This window comes from Mytilus californianus, unplaced genomic scaffold, assembly GCF_021869535.1.
Source record: "Mytilus californianus isolate M0D057914Y unplaced genomic scaffold, xbMytCali1.0.p SCAF_30, whole genome shotgun sequence".
Taxonomy (NCBI): Eukaryota; Metazoa; Mollusca; class Bivalvia; order Mytilida; family Mytilidae; genus Mytilus; species Mytilus californianus.
Window position 1 is genome coordinate 1,506,406 of NW_026262680.1, and position 17,031 is coordinate 1,523,436.

A 17,031-nucleotide genomic window follows, 5' to 3' on the forward strand; every position below is an offset into this window, starting at 1 on the left:
TGGTATTGAAGTTAAGGAAATAATTATTTTGGGTGACTTTAATATTGATTTGGCGTCGAGAAAAATTCCAGCTAAATGGTCCCATTTGAAAAACATTTTTAACTTGTCTCAAATAGTCTCAGTTCCCACTCGAGTCACACAAACATCTTCCACTTTGGTAGACCATATTTATAGTAATGAACCAGATAATATTCATTTTTTTTCTGTTCCAAAGTATTCTATCAGTGATCATTATCCAGTATGCATTTCTCACAAAAGAGGGTTAAAATCGAAAAAGAAAATTCATGAATATATTACGTTCAGATCTACTAAACATTTTAATGAAAATGATTTTATCAATCACATATCACAGTGTTCATTTGATAGTGTATTAGAAATTGATGACCCCGAAGAAGCATTGTTGAAATTTTTAAATATTTTTACTGAAGTATTAAATCATCATGCTCCACTCATTAAAAAGAGAGTAAAACGTTTGTATCAAAATGAGTGGATGAATGATGAAATTCTAAAAAGCATGAGAAAACGTGATTTTTATCATAAGAAAAAAGATATGTATAGTTATAGACTCTGGAGAAACAAAGTCAAATATCTCATCGAAAACTCTAAACAAAATTATTATACCAATATCATAGAACACAAAAAGGGCAACAGTAGTAAATTATGGAAGCACCTACATACTGTCAGCGGAACTGACAATCATCCCAGTATTAAAATCATAAGTGATTGTAACAAAAAGGAAATTTTAGACCGAAAAGCGTTGCTGATGTATTTAATGCTTATTTCACAAATATCACAGATAATCTTAATATAAATCAAAACAGCAACAATAGTTCTTTTAACAAACTTGATGATTTCATATCGGGTCATGTACCAGATAATGTGTATTTTTCTATACCACTTATGAGTAATGATTTTGTGTGTTTACAACTAAAAGCACTAGATGAATCAAAAGCAACAGGTCTTGATAACATAAGTGCAAAGTTTTTAAAGATGTCTTCTCATGCTATTTCACTACCACTTTGTCACATTTTTAACTTAAGTATTAAAAAATGTATTTTTCCATTTTCATTTATACTGGCAAAAGTCATACCAGTTTATAAGAACAAAGGTTCAAAACAGGATGTTTTTAATTACAGACCAATTGTAATTTTACCACTCATTTCTAAAATCCTCGAAAAACATGTGAAAACACGCTTAGTAAAGTATCTTAATAAATACAACTTATTGTATAGAATGCAGTCAGGCTTTCGCGCAAACCATTCTTGTCAAACTGCGTTAACAGCTTTATTGGATAAATGGCTTAAAGCCATTGATGATGGCGATCTTGTTGGGGCAGTGTTTCTAGATCTAGCAAAAGCCTTTGATCTTCTGAATCATGAACTGCTTATTCAAAAATTAAACATATACAAATTTGCTTATACTTCGCTACGATGGTTTACATCATATTTGGCTGACAGATATCAGATGGTATCTATTTCAAATACATTTTCAGACTTACAAAAACAAAAAACGGGTGTACCTCAAGGATCCGTTTTAGGACCTGTGTTGTTTTTAATTTTTATAAATGATCTTCATATGTCTAATCCTAATCATAACACCGATTTATTTGCTGATGATAGCACCATATCAGTCATTGGACAAAACAAAAGTTGTATCAGTCATAAACTTAATACGGTTTTACAAGATATTTTTAGCTGGTGTGATGACAATAAAATGGCTGTAAATGTATCTAAAACGAAGGCTATATGTATTGGCTCTAAACAGAAGCTTTCAGCTACATCAAATGAAAACATTAATATTGCTATGAATGGACAACAAATTAAAGAAAGTACATGTGAAAAGGTTCTAGGTATTTTTATTGATGCATCTCTATCTTGGTCTTCTCATATTGATTATATCATAAATAGGGTTAACTCTTCTTTAGCTTTACTAAAAAGGATAAAGAAATATTTAAATCACAAAGCTAGACAAATGTTCTATGACGCTTACGTTTTACCTCACTTAGATTATTGTTGTTCAATATGGGGAAACTGTAATAACTTTCTATTAGATAGTTTACTAAAACTGCAAAAGAGGGCAGCAAGAATAATTTTAGACGAACATGATTACACCAAACCTTCAAGCGAATTATTTCACGAATGTAACATTGTGCCGATTACACAAAGAATACATTATCATAAATCATTACTAATGTATAAGGCAAAACATGGCTTAGCTCCAGAATATATGTCCAGTCTTATTTTATCAGCTTCTGCAAACCAAAAATACAATAAGATTTTCGTCCTCAGATAGTTTTATAATTCCAAAACCAAATACAGAGTTGTACAAGTCTAGTTTCTCGTACAATGGACCAAAAGTATGGAATGCTCTTCCTGGTTCAATTAAAAAATCAAACACAGTATTAGAATTTAAACATAACTACAAATCTATGTACTTTTAACATTACCATGATATTTGTACTGAAATGCCATATATAATAATTGTTTATTGTATTTAAGTTGTATTACATCTTTATTTATCATTGTTATTGAATATGTATTGTTTATTTTTAATGTAATTATTATTGTATTAAGAGAGCCTTATTGAAAATTGGTGTAATCCAAATGAGTTACTCTCTCTAAATAAAGATATTATTATTATTATTATTATTATGACAGTAAAGCGATTTTGACGCGCATTGCATTTCGAATTAGAATTTACGTTCGGACGTAAAACGTTTCGAATGCGAATTAAACTAATTCGAATTAGTTAATGCGAATCGAATTCGAATTACGTGTGAACGCAGTAATAGACTCGCAATCCTTAGTGCTTAAAGATTTGGGTATGTAATCTATTTGGAGTGGAGAAATATATGCTGCGTTCACACGTAATTCGAATTCGCTTCGCATTAACTAATTCGAATTAGTTTAATTCGCATTCGAAACGTTTTACGGCCGAATGTAAAATTTAATACGAATTGCAATGCGCGTCAAATTCGATTTACTGTCCAAACATCGTTAACTTTTAATTCGCATTATCAGTTAATTAATTATAGTTTAATTCGAATTACTATTAAGAAAGTGTCCACACCTCAGTTTAATTCGAATTAAAGCGAATTAACTAATTCGAATTAACGAAAACGCATTTCTAATGCGAATTAGCCAATTCGAATTCGATTCGAATTAAAACAAGAATAGTGTGTGAACGTGATTAGCGAATTCGATTCGCATTCGATTCGAATTCAATTCGAATTAAATGTACGTGTGAACGAGGCATAAAAACATCAGTGCGTTGTAAAATATATTTAACATTGGTCTACCATGATGTTGTTGTAAATGTTGGCTGCAAATGGCAGGATGAAATACAGATAAATTAGTGTTCCTATTGTGGGTAAAGTGGTTTTATTTTGTAATTTAATCTTAACTCTATAGTTTCATAAATTTAACTGGATTTTGAGATTTTTTTATTATCTAATATTTTCTAAAATCTAATTCGTAGAAAAATGCTACTTGTCCAATTATTATACAAATTGTTTCCGATGCACATCTACGATTCCCTTTGGAACATTCCAATATAAATAAGAAGATGTGGTATGAGTGCTAATGAGACAACTCTCCATCCAAGTCCCAATGTATAAAAAGTTACCAATTATAGGTCAGAGTACGCAATTTACATCTGTATATCGATAGTCACCATAGTCAACATGTTGTATCAATGTGTGACATTTATTTTGTTTATCTATAAAAATAAGATCAACAATTATTTATGATTGACATTAATGTTTGCATGATTTTTTAATTTTAGTCAAAATACTGTTATCATAATTTTCAATTGTAGTAATTGTTTATAATAAGTAAAAGACGCTCAAACATTTTACAGCTTTTTGGTGTTCGTCATTTTTGTTTTTTTTTACGATAATTTAAAAGGTCAATATTGAGTATTAATTTGTGTCTATTTTTTCAAGAACTAAAAGACGTCTTTTAATGCTGAGCTTAATACACATAAAATAAGAACATATACATACATAGGTACTGGACAAACTAAGGACTGGTGATGCATTATGGACACATCTCTTTTTTCGGACGTTCTGATAGGGTAAACAAACAACTATTTGTAGATTTACAGTATACTGAAATTTCAAAATCAAGACATCTTTATTTACAGATTCAGACGCCTAGAGAGCAAAGAAGAGATTATGAAAAACGATACAATCCTTTCAAAGTTGGACAACTAAACAAAGAATTTGGAATATCATTAAAAGTAGAGTATTCAATAATATTATTACCTTCCTTGCACAGGCCACCCGGCAAAAATCACATGACTGGAAACATTCTGGCTAGATGATACCATAAAAAAGGGTAGAAAATATAGTATATATGTAAAAAAAAAAATTATCACAAAAATACTGAACTCCAAGGCAAAATTGAAAAAGAGGAGAAGTCCATAAAAACTGACAAAATTATGCGATGTTCTAAAACATCACTGATTTGTCGAATGTGTAATCTGATACAGCTGTTTGACATGAAGTGAGTTTTTCTATTATTAGATTCAATCACTGTTTAGAAAAAAATGTGTCATGTCTCTCATTGCAGATATTGACATAACATATTAAGATAACAACAATCTACAATATATCATATTTACACCATGTATCTGGTAATTTTTGTTTCGGGTATTGTTTTGGCATGGGCCGTTGAGTAGTATTTAATCGATCATAAGGTGTTCATTGTTCATGGTCTTTCACATTGCATATTTGTGATATATTTCATGGTAATTGTCATCCCCAATAAGCGCAAACATTAGACACACTCGAAAATTGAGCCGATTATCGGTACAGTTTTATATACAACGATTAATAGTTTTGCCCTTATATTATAACAATGATATATATTCCAGCAGTGTACCTTCCTGTAAATAAACTCATCGTAGATACCAGGAATAACATTTTGTATGCCAGACGCGCTTGTTCGTCTACAAAACTACAACAAAACTCAGCAAGAGATACACAAGTTTAAGAATTGTCCGACGTATTTTCTCTCGAGCTTCATTTCCGAGGGAATAAACACACAAACGCACAGACTAAATACACGAATGCTTTTTGGAAACCGTATATGTTTTACACCGGAATGAAATAAAGCGTACAATATAACATATTTGTATCGATGCATGAGTTTCATATTTTCATGCATAGCACTGATACAAGGTTCATATAAGAACACTAAAATACATTTTGTGAACATAGAATCTGGTATTAGTGAAAAAAAAATATATATATAATCTAAACCTATAAGGAGTCTTCATTTGCAGTTTTATGACAAAGGATACAGTGCTTAACGTTAGGTTAAGGTAATCTTATTGTGAGTAAAACACGGAGCGGAGCTTGTTTGTTTTTGAAGACAAACTTGTATCACCTGGTGAAAGAAGTTGTGTTCCAAAATACTGATAACATGTACAAAAACCCTCCACAAATTATAATTTGTACAAAATTACGGCTTGTTCACAACATGTATATCAAATAACTTTGAAAAGATTTGCCTGGATGTATTTAATCCTTTTTATACTCTAACTTGTGCATGCTTTTTGTATTTTAGCATAATTTCAGCTTAGAGGGTTATCTTCGGGAGACGTTTTCCATGAAAGGTGTAGAAATTGAGCTAAACGATGAAGATACTGTTATTATACATGACATGAATTACACGTCAAAATTTAATGACTTTTTGGATAGCTATTCTCCAAGGTACATTTATTGTGTATATACTTGACAGGTAATCGCTTAAATCATATATGCACTCAACAGTTTTGAAGAAAACACTTAAAACTTGTTTAAATCTACCGTTTTGTAGAAAACACGTAAAATATGTTTTGTAGAAATACTCAGGAATTCATTCACTCTATGGTATCGTAGAAACTCTTATTAGATTAAAGCACGTGTGCTCTCTAGTTTATGCAGGGAGTAGTCGTCTTCTCATTTTTGTTGAAAACACTTTAAACGTGTTTTCACTCTATAGTTTTTGGGAAAAATTTAAAACCTGTTTTTACTCTATAGTTTTAGGGGAAACACTTCAAACATATTTTTTCTTTACAGTTTTTTATGGAAACAGTTAAAACATGTTTTCACTCAACAGTTTTGGGGGATACTCTTAAAACATATTTTCACTCTACCGTTTTGAGGACTCTATAGTTTCACCCTACAGTTTTTGGGGAAACACTTAAAACATGTTTACTCTTTATAGCTTTTGGAGAAACACTTTAAACATGTTTTCATTCTATTGTTTTGGGGTAAACATTTAAAACATATTTTCACTCTACAGTTTTGGGGAAACAGTTGAAACATGTTTTCTCTCCAAAGTTTTAATGGAAGTACTTAAAACATGTTTGTAATCTACAGTTTTGGAGGAACCACCTAAAAGGGAACCTCTTAAAACATGTTTCACTCTATAGTTTTGGGGTAACTCTTAAAACATGTTTTCTCTGAATATTTTGTGAGGAAACACTTAAAACATGTTTTCACTCTTGAGTTTTGGGGGGAAAACACTTAAAACATGTGTTCAGTCTATACCTTTTGGTGAAACACTTAAACATGTGTTCAGTCTATAGTTTTGGGGAAACACTTTAAACATGTGTTCAGTCTATAGTTTTGGGGAAACACTTAAAACATGTTTGCATTCTACAGTTTTTGTAGGGAGCAGTTGTCTTTACATTTTTGTTGAAAACACTTAAACATGTTTGCTCTTTATAGGTTGGGGGGGACTTAAAATTTGTTTTCTTTCTATGGTTTTGGGGAAACACTTAACACTTATTTTCTCTCTATAGTTTTGTAGGGATTAGTTGCCTTTACACATTTTTTAAAACACTTAAAACAAGTTTGCACTATTCATGTGAAATGTGGTAGAGGGAAGTCGCCGTTATATTTTGGTGGACAACAATTAAAACATGTTTGCACTCTATGGTTTTGAAGGGAGTAGTCGCCGTTATATATAATGGTTGACAACAATTAAAACATGTTTGCACTCTACGGTTTTGAAGGGAGTAGTCGCCGTTATATAATGGTTGACAACAATTAAAACATGTTTGCACTCTACGGTTTTGAAGGGAGTAGTCGCCGTTATATATAATGGTTGACAACAATTAAAACATGTTTGCACTCTACGGTTTTGTAGGAAGTAGTCGTCGTTCTATAATGGTTGACAACAATTAAAAAGATGTTTGCACTATATGGTTTTGTAGGTAGTAGTCGCTGTTATATAATGGTTGACAACAATTAAAAAGATGTTTGCACTCTATAGTTTAGCAGGGAGGAGTCGCCGTTATATAATGATTGACAACAATTAAAAGATGTTTGCACTCTACAGTTTTGTAGGGAGTAGTCGCCGTTATATAGTGGTTGACAACAATTAAAAGATGTTTGAACTCTATGGTTTTGTAGGGAGTAGTCGCCGTTATATAGTGGTTGACAACAATTAAAAGATGTTTGAACTCTATGGTTTTGTAGGGAGAAGTCGCCGTTATATAATGGTTGACAACAATTAAAACATGTTTGCACTCTATAGTTTTGTAGGGAGAAGTCTCCGTTATATAATGGTTGACAACAATTAAAACATGTTTGCAATCTCTAGTTTTGTAGAGAGAGGTCACTGTTATATAATGGTTGACAACAATTAAAACATGTTTGCAATCTCTAGTTTTGTAGGGAGTAATCACCGTTATATAATTATTGACAACAATTAAAACATATTTTCATTCTATAACTTTGTAGTAAACCCATAGAAAACTAAATATTGAGATTTAGTTGAGTAAAATCTAGTTAAACGGTAAAAACCAACGAATTTGATAAAAATAACAAATAGACAAATACAAAATACAACAAGCAACAATAAATTACAACAAATATATAGTATGTTGTCTAGCTGTACACTTTTCACATCTCAGCTTAGCATGTTGTGTTTTTTACAGAACGGTTGCAAATTATGTTATCTTAAGATTTCTCCGAAATAGATGGAATAATTTACCTAAGAGATTTACAGATTTGGTTTTAGAGTTATCCAAGGTAAACATTTGTTTTACGTCATTTCTACGTAGTTTTTACGTCATTTCTACGTAGTTTTACGTCATTTTTACGTCAAGTAGACATGAATAGACATTTTCAGTTCAACTTGGTGTTAGTAAAATATTTAAGAAAACGAAAACTATGAATCTGATTGAACGTTGTGTTGAGCATGTCGAAGATTTTGTTTCAATTACATTTTGAAGAATTACGATATATATGTACATCTACATTCCAAATTTATACAGAATAGAATAATGGACAAAAAAAAGAAAAGAGAAAAAATGGCCTAAAAACTAAAAAAAAAACAGAAATGAAGACCCCCTTATCCAGACTCTCATTTAGTGTTGCGATGACAGCATATGGTTTTATATAACTTTATCATCATTATAGTAACTGCAACTTGATTTAAAGTCTATATATATAAAGTACCGATAATTGATGGATATTTATATCCCATACTCTCGCCCAAAACATTTCAAATTAAAATGAAATAGGGACAGTTTTGTTGTAGTTGACAGACGGAAGAACAGTTTCGAAACCAAGATGGCAAAAATGTTCTTCATTAGTAACATCTTACATTGGACTCGCAGTAGGACGTCTGTTTGTAAAGGATAATTTTGCTCCGGACGCAAAAGTTGAGGTAAGCGTGATAACAAAAAACTAAAAATGCTGTGTGAAGACAGACTTGTTAATACCATGAATTACAATATTCGTAAGTTTTGGGTATATGGAATGCCTTTTCCCCCTTAAAGCATGTCTCTTTGACACATTCCCCATTTCCATTCTCAATTTTATTACAATAAAAATAAAGTCATCAATTTAAATGAAATACCATTATAAACTGATGGACTCTTGATTTTATTTCTTATAACTTAAGGCAGGTATGTGTTCAAAATTAATGTAAAAGGAGCTTTATTGTTTAAATCTGATTAGGAGACCAGTCAAGTTATGTAAATAAGCAAACAAATTCCTGGATCATTTAGAGATTGATAAGATGTCTACAACAATAGACGAGTTTTGTCTCTAGTCACTTGTGTCTCTAGTGATCTATACAATATATATAAAATAGAATAATAGCATTTTTGTTTTTGACATTGACTTTATCAGAAAGAATATCAAGCGAGCCCGCAAGGTCGAGCTTATATTCGAGCTGATGAAGTCAGTTACTGTATACAAAAATTATATTGTCATTATACTTTTTATCGGCAATTTGACATTAAAAAATGTTTGTGTTTTTTTTTTTTTTTTTTTTTTTTTTTTTTTTTTTTGAGAATGTGAAATAAGCGAATTAGTAAGTAAACTGCTTTTACGCGTACAAAACGTTGTGATAGTTGTTCGGTTGTATGAATGAAGTTACGTGCATTTAATTGACAATTTACGCGGATAGACATGAACACGAGACGTTGCTACACTGATACGTGACGTCATTGCCTAATATTTTCGAGTATCAAGTCCTGTCCATAATCTTAACAAATATTAGGCAGTAAGATCAAAGGAAAAATGTGCAAATTGCCGATAAAATTATGTATTATTCTTGTGGATATCTGATGAATGGAGATGTTGGGTTTGAAAGCATTATCGAGTATATGTTTGGCTATGATAAACTATAATATTTACCCAAAATGCTTAATTGAGACAGTAATCCAACATTACCATCCTTGAAATATATTAAGACGTTAAAAAACATGCACGAGGCCTATAACGAGTCGTCTCTAGTACTTTAGCTAGTATGATTATATAACAGCAACCTAACTTAACAAAGAAAACAACAGAAATGAAAAGTTGAACATAGTATATATATACGTATCTTCAACAATAGACTAATGACTTATAGTTTACAATATTCCTCCCATTTGATAAACTAAACGTCTTTATCTTGCAGTGAGGTGAGAGATTTTTTATTTATTTTTTTTTTTTTTTTTTTTGCTTCGTGATGAATGCCTCATTGACTTTCAGATGTAGAACAGCAATAAAAGCTCTGTTCCTTTTCTTTTCGTGTGTTTTTTGCTGTTCATGTACTGATTTTGCGTCATGGGTTGGTACCCCGTATCCTTTGTTTTTTCTATTAAGAAGACTGCAAATGATCGGCCATTAAACCAAAATACCCTAACGGCCAAAAACATTTCGATATAAGTAAAGACGTAAAATTCAATTCGCTTATTTTCGCTGAATTGTAAGGTTGTTTTTTTTTTTGTTTTTGTTTTTGTTTAGATGAGCACTATGATTAAATATATAAAAGAATCGTTTAATGATATATTGAACGAACTGGATTGGATGGACGAAGATACAATGGCTGTAGCTGAAGAAAAGGTGTGTGTATTCATTAGACAATCATTTGACACATGCATTTCGACGGAACATTTCATTATTTTACGGCCAGTTACAAGTATTGCATACTAGTATCCAGCACAACAACAGTTAATAATTCAGTCAATAATGAGGTTCAATCCGGATAAAGGATAGGATATTGGACTACCACTGGAATACATGTATACATTCTGAAAACCATAAAGATCCCGTTAAAAAATTAAGAAGATGTTGTATGATTGTTAATGAAACAAATTTCAACCAGAGATCACTAAGAAGTTAGAAAAAATACTATAGATCATCGCACGGCTTCAACAATGAGCAAACCCATACCGCATTGCTAGCTATAAGAGGCCACGGCATGACAAATGTTTAACAATAAAAACGAGAAAACTAACCTGATTAAATCAAAAAACAACAAATGAAAAACAAATATGATATACAGCAACAAACGACGAACACTGAATTACAGGGTCCTGCTTTGAGACAGACACATACAGGAAGTGGCGGATTGAAACATGTTTGAGGTTGCACTTAGTAAATACAGCTGTTTCACAGGCCACGCCTCTTTTGGGAGATATAATATTCATAGATATTTTAATTTGCTTACATACTGGTTCCCAGATATGCTCTCTATGTTTCATCTCATAGAGAAATAACTTGGGAATGTTACCAGTATAAAAACACAAGGTACCTGTGAAAGATGAATTCTGAGGCAGATCAAAAGTAAAGGTAGGGGTAGTACAGAATTTTAGTATAAGTTTAAACTCTTAGAAGTTCGGGGCATATAAATGTTGAAAATATGCCGCACAGCCCTATGTTTTGACCTTTGAATAAAAAAGTAGTGCATATCAACTTTCCGTTCTAAGATATTTTTTTTTACGAAACTTCAGAGTAAAAGTTGCACAGCTTTAGCCTCAAAGGGAGTTCCTTTGGGAAATTGCATCGTCTATATTTACAGAAGTGCAACCTAGAGGGAGCCAAACCCTCACCCTAACATGCGACAGTGGTGTAACAGCAAAATATAAGAACAATCTATAAAAATCAGTTGAAAGTGACATGACTCATCAGATCCACACAAAGTACACAAAAAAAACTACTAACTGAAAAACTTAAGACATTAAGAACTGATAGCATGAATTATACTGTTAAACTGTAAAAGTATTTAATATGACAATTTTTCTCTACCCCAGTTAACCCTTAAGATTGAGGTATATTCAACATACTTCTACAAATACATATCATGCACTTTTTGTAAATTCAATAAGATACTCAGATTTTCCTTGGCCACGCAAACATGAAATGAAATAGAATCTAAACAAAGCATATGACTACAGCCGAAATTTAACTTTTGAACAACTCCCTAGGTAGCAGTCAGATTCCTTTATTTTGCTTACGGTATTGAGAAATATAGATTCCACCACTGCAACAAGTGTGTTACGATATTTCTCCACTCGAGATAGTTAAATTTTAATATTTAAAGCGTGAGGCTTGCCGAGCTTTTTAAATAGTTAAAATTTAACTGTTGAGAGTGGAGAAATATTGTAATACACGAGTTATAGTGGTGGAATCTGTTTCTCTAATGATTTTTATCCTTCCATTTCAAAGATTTGCAGAAAGTTGTGTTCTTTATACGTGACGTCATCATGCATGGTCGCCTTTTTTCATGACGTCCCATAGGAAATTCAGAAGAAACCAAGAAAATTTTACGTCATAATTAAATTTCGACCAATTATTTGCCGAGAACAGATATTTCACTAGTGAGGAGAACAATTTTTTCACAATCGGTTGGGAAATGTGAAAATAGTGAAAAATTTAGAGAAAACACGTTTAACATTGTTGACTAATCATAATATAATATATTGTATTTGTTAAAAATACCAATGTATAACAACGAAATCTATAAATTAATATTCTTTTTCAGATTGAATACATGGAGGAAAAAATAGGATACGATGAAGATATTTTGGATGACGATTTATTGGATAGGCGCCATGAAAACGTATTATTATCGTAAAATTTGTTACTTTCAAACTTTTAGGAAATATATCTAGTAGGTTAAGGGACATACATGTAAATTATAAAAAAAATTATGAATATAATTTTATTCTTAGCTAAGTTTTTTTTCCGTGTATATTTTTTTCTCGAAGAAAATGGCTTAAACATATCTACAAAGTTTTGACTAGAACGGCTTGTCATAAATTATACATGTCAAAGCTTCCAAAAGTCATTTCTGTGTTGTTTTTTTTTTGTTTGTTTTTTTTTTTTTTTCTTTCTCTCCCTTTTCTATTTATTGTACAATTGATTGATCGTTCCCAAAGAAAAGTATATGACGCATTTTCACGAGCTCGAAACAACAAAACCACTGTGCTGTTATTTTTTCGGTTTGTCTTGAAGTTGTTAACTATTATATAATTGAACACATGGATACATCCCTTTTTCATGTTTTATTGTTTCCACAACAAAATCAAAATGTTATATTTTTTTATGAGGTTTAACATAAGTCGAAGTATATGAATCGGAATACATTGTGTACAATGTAATGAAATAAAACTGCATTGATATAGTTAAAGGTTTTTATATATAAGGGTCTGGATGGGCGTCATTCATTTCTGTATTCGTTAATTCTTAATTTCTATTGTTTGCTATTCTTTATTTTCAGCGCCCTAGGTATTATTCTCTATTCTTTATTTGTTGGCCTATTCTCTATCCTTTTTTCTTTGGTTTTTTTTCGTAAGCTTGTTCCATTATTCTCTATTCTGTAAACCCCTTTCCAGACCCTCAAATATATAGTTTCAATTTTTATTTCAGGTCAGCATCGATCCAAACTTTTACTTTGACAATATATTAGGATTATTAAACACGGCTGTTAAGGAGAACTTGATTAAGCTTCGATCAAAAGTATATCGCCTAGGGTAACTATATACTGAAATTTCCTGTATGATGCATGATGTATGTACAGCCTTGAACTTTTTCAATAAAAAACGTGAAGGTGTATGTACAATGTTTAAATGGTGTATTCGGATGTTGTCCGGTGGATGTTGCATGCATGAATGATGAATTTGGAACGGTGTATGAGGCGTTGTTGTTGTTTTTTTTTTTTTTTGTATTTTAGCTCGTTATAAACAGATATCTATTGAAATTTACAATCCCCCCAAACACGTTGCATTGTGGACATATTATAATGATGCGACTTCGCGTATGATTCAAGTTGGAATTGATAAAGGGGAACAGTGTATGTCGTAATAGTGTATGGTGTATGTTGCAGTGGTACACGTTGTATGGCGTAGGTGGGAAGTGTTCACCATTCAAGGACTGTTTTAAATTAAGGATGTTCCAAATTTTTAGTTTACCTTAATATTTTAATACCTCCTCAGGATTTTCCTAAGAAATGCATTACACAATTTTTGCCCTGTAACCCCTTTAGTTCTAAATACCATTCATTGTTTTATGGTGGGCATGGATTTCCCCCTAATCTTTGATGGAGACAAACTATTTTTTCACATCCCGTCTGAAAAAAATTTAAAATAAAATATTCAGGAAATTTAGAATCAAACAATGTATTAAAAAAAAACCCTTTGACCCTCTCAAAAGATAAATGAGCGGTGCCTATGAATCATAAAAAGTAAAATAACAAAAATACCGAACTCCAAGGAAAATTCAAATCGGAAAGTCCCTTATCAAATGACAAAATCAGAAGCTCAAACACATCAAAAGTAAAATCACAAAAATACGGAACTCCGAGGAAAATCCAAAACGGAAAGTCTCTAATCAAATGGCAAAATTAAAAGCTCAAACACATCAAACGAATGGATAACAACTGTCATATTCCTGACTTGGTACAGGCATTTTCTTATGTAGAAAATGGTAGATTAAACCTGGTTTTATAGCTAGCTAAACCTCTTACTTGTAAAGGCATGTATCTTAAAAGTGCACATGCGAGTGTTATCCAATCATTAACCTGTTTCCAAATATTTTGCCTTGTGGTTTTATTAAACATGTTTTAAACTTGGCCTATCAGAATCAAAGATGGCCTCTGGTGGCCTTGTTTTACGTCCAATCGAATTCAAATGTGGTTCGCTTGTTGGGACCCTTCCATTCATGATTTGCCGCCAAGATTACTCATAATTGTCCGAGTGATTTCAGAAAAGGAATTCAAAATTGAAAAGTTCACAGACGACGGATGACAACAGACGATGAAAATATGATTCATCTACAAAATCTCTTCATTAACCAACTATACATGTATACAAACAACTTAATATTTTACCTTAGGGTCTATTGTCCAATAGAATATAAGCTGTTAGTCCTTGACAAGATATATTTGTAAATGTCAGAAGGTGAGGGTAGAAGTCAATGAGACAGATTGAGTAATATAACGACATACACACAACAAAAAGACATATTTTTAACGTTTAACAACAAAATGTTTAAACCCGCTGCATTTTATGCACCTGCCATAAGTCAGGAGCCTGTTGTTCAATGGTTGTCGTTTGTTGGTGTGGTTCATACGTGTTTCCCCGTTTCTTTTTTTTATATAGATTAGACCATTTGTTTTTCCTGTTTGAATTGTTTTACACTAGTCATTTTGTGGCCCTATATATCTTGCTGTTCGGTGTGAGCCAAGACTCCGTGTTGAAGGCCTTACTTACTGACCTATAATTGTTAACTTTTTATAACTGTGACTTGGATGGAGAGTTGTCTCATTGGCACTCATACCACATCTTCTTATTTATACATAAAGATCAATCTTGTGAGTTTTCAGACTGCATCATCAAAAGTGAGTTCAAACTAACAATTTTTGTAAATGTTTTGTAGTTGGGAAACTGCTCCGTCAACTGTCAATGCTTACTACAGTTCTACAAACAACAGAATAAGTAGGTACTTTTTTTTCCTAAAATTTAAGAGGGGCTTAAAGGGGGGTATCTGCACGGATGAACGCGAAATAAAATTTTGCCATAACGAACCTTCTTCACGGCTGCACGTGAAATAAAAATGGCAAAACACGTTGAACGAAAATAACCCTTTACCACCTCAAGGTTTTTTCCCCAACAGAAACATAATTTTTCGATCATTTGACCTTTTAGGATAGCAAACTCAATCCGTCCATCCTCCTTTTAAAAAATGTGAAATCTGAATGATGTTTTTGTTTTTTGACAAATGCCTGTAGAATTTATACGAAACCTCATTTTTCGGACCGTGACTGGATGAAAACAAAAGTGTTCTATTAGAACAGCAGACATAATCGATACATATCTTTTTTTTTAATTTGAATATTGAATTAGATCTTTTAATAAAATTGAGAATTGAAATGGGGAATGTGTCAAAGAGACAACAACCCGACCATAGAGCAGGCAACAGCCGAAGGCCACCAATGGGTCTTCAATGCAGCGAGAAACTCCCGCACCCGGAGGCGTCCTTCAGCTGGCCCCTAAACAAATATGTATACTAGTTCAGTGATAATGGACGTCATACTAAACTCCAAATTATACACAGGAAACTAAAATTAAAAATGATACAAGACTAACAAAGGCCAGTGGCTCCTGACTTGGGACAGGCGCAAAAATGCGGCGGGGTTAAACATGTTTTTTGAGATCTCAACCCTCCCCCTATACCTCTAGCCAATGTAGAAAAAACAAACGCAGAACAGTACGCACAGTAAAACTCAGTATAAGAGAAGTCCGAGTCCGATGTCAGAATGGGAAACAAAAGAAAATAAACAAAATGACAATAATACATAAATAACAACAGACTACTAGCAGTTACTGACATGCCAGCTCCAGACTTCAATTAAACTGATTGAAAGATTATGTCTTCATCATATGAATCATTTTTGTCTTTTAACAAAAAGTTTCTGAATTTATAGGAAACCTTATGATGTTAATTCATACTATTGATTTATTGTTTCTTTCGATCATATCGATAACCATCCGAATTATGTATAACCCAGGGTGAGGTTTATTGGATTATAACCCGAATATTTGTTGGCTATCAAATGAAGATTCAAGTCGGTATAAAGTATAACAACTTGATAAACAAACCCATCAAGAATATAAACGATGTTACAATGTTGAGTCCGGTGTTTACGGTTAGAGAACCTTTCCAAAACTGAATATGAATTATTTTTAAGAAGTATATAAAACATAATAATAAAGAAATACATGTACTATGGATTAAGCAATTATTGTCCATTGTTAAGATAATCTGCTAAAACTGTCTTTGACACGTAGATATGAAATCCATTATCGGATTAGTAGATACATACATTTAAAACCAAACGATAGTTATGTGGGAAAGTTTGAGCTATAGATGACAATTCAAATATATGATAATTTAAGTCCGAAAAATGATAGTCCTGTACCAGGATTGCTTCCCTTTATTAGTAGATATTTAGTCAGCCGTAAGCGGTTGAGCTAAGGAAGTGTTTCTTTGGCTCAGTAGGATAACGCGCTGCCTTGTAACACAGAGGTCCCGGGTTCGACTCCCAGAGGAGACAAGCGATTTTGTAATGGAATTCATGCTCTCCGGTTACAGTCCAAACAATTTACATGCTTTTCGTCCGGTCCAAAGGATACTGAATCATCTCTGATAAACTTGCTGTTTACCGATTATGTATATATTCTATTATTTGTATGGCTTGTGTGACAGCCAATCTATTAATCAGTTTAATTTAATTTAAGTATTCTTAGGGCTATCCA

General features: G+C 32.2%; 1 protein-coding gene across 1 annotated transcript in view; it reads left to right on the forward strand.

Moving 5' to 3' along the window:
• Positions 1 to 17,031, forward strand: part of LOC127736427 (membrane metallo-endopeptidase-like 1) — a 31,697-nt gene that overhangs the window by 7,946 nt on the left and 6,720 nt on the right. The window contains exons 5-11 of the mRNA XM_052246972.1: positions 5,582 to 5,716; positions 7,933 to 8,026; positions 8,538 to 8,666; positions 10,238 to 10,336; positions 12,258 to 12,335; positions 13,145 to 13,248; positions 15,152 to 15,210. Of these exons, the coding sequence (XP_052102932.1) occupies positions 5,582 to 5,716; positions 7,933 to 8,026; positions 8,538 to 8,666; positions 10,238 to 10,336; positions 12,258 to 12,335; positions 13,145 to 13,248; positions 15,152 to 15,210 (698 nt within the window). The remainder of the gene's footprint in view (positions 1 to 5,581; positions 5,717 to 7,932; positions 8,027 to 8,537; positions 8,667 to 10,237; positions 10,337 to 12,257; positions 12,336 to 13,144; positions 13,249 to 15,151; positions 15,211 to 17,031) is intronic.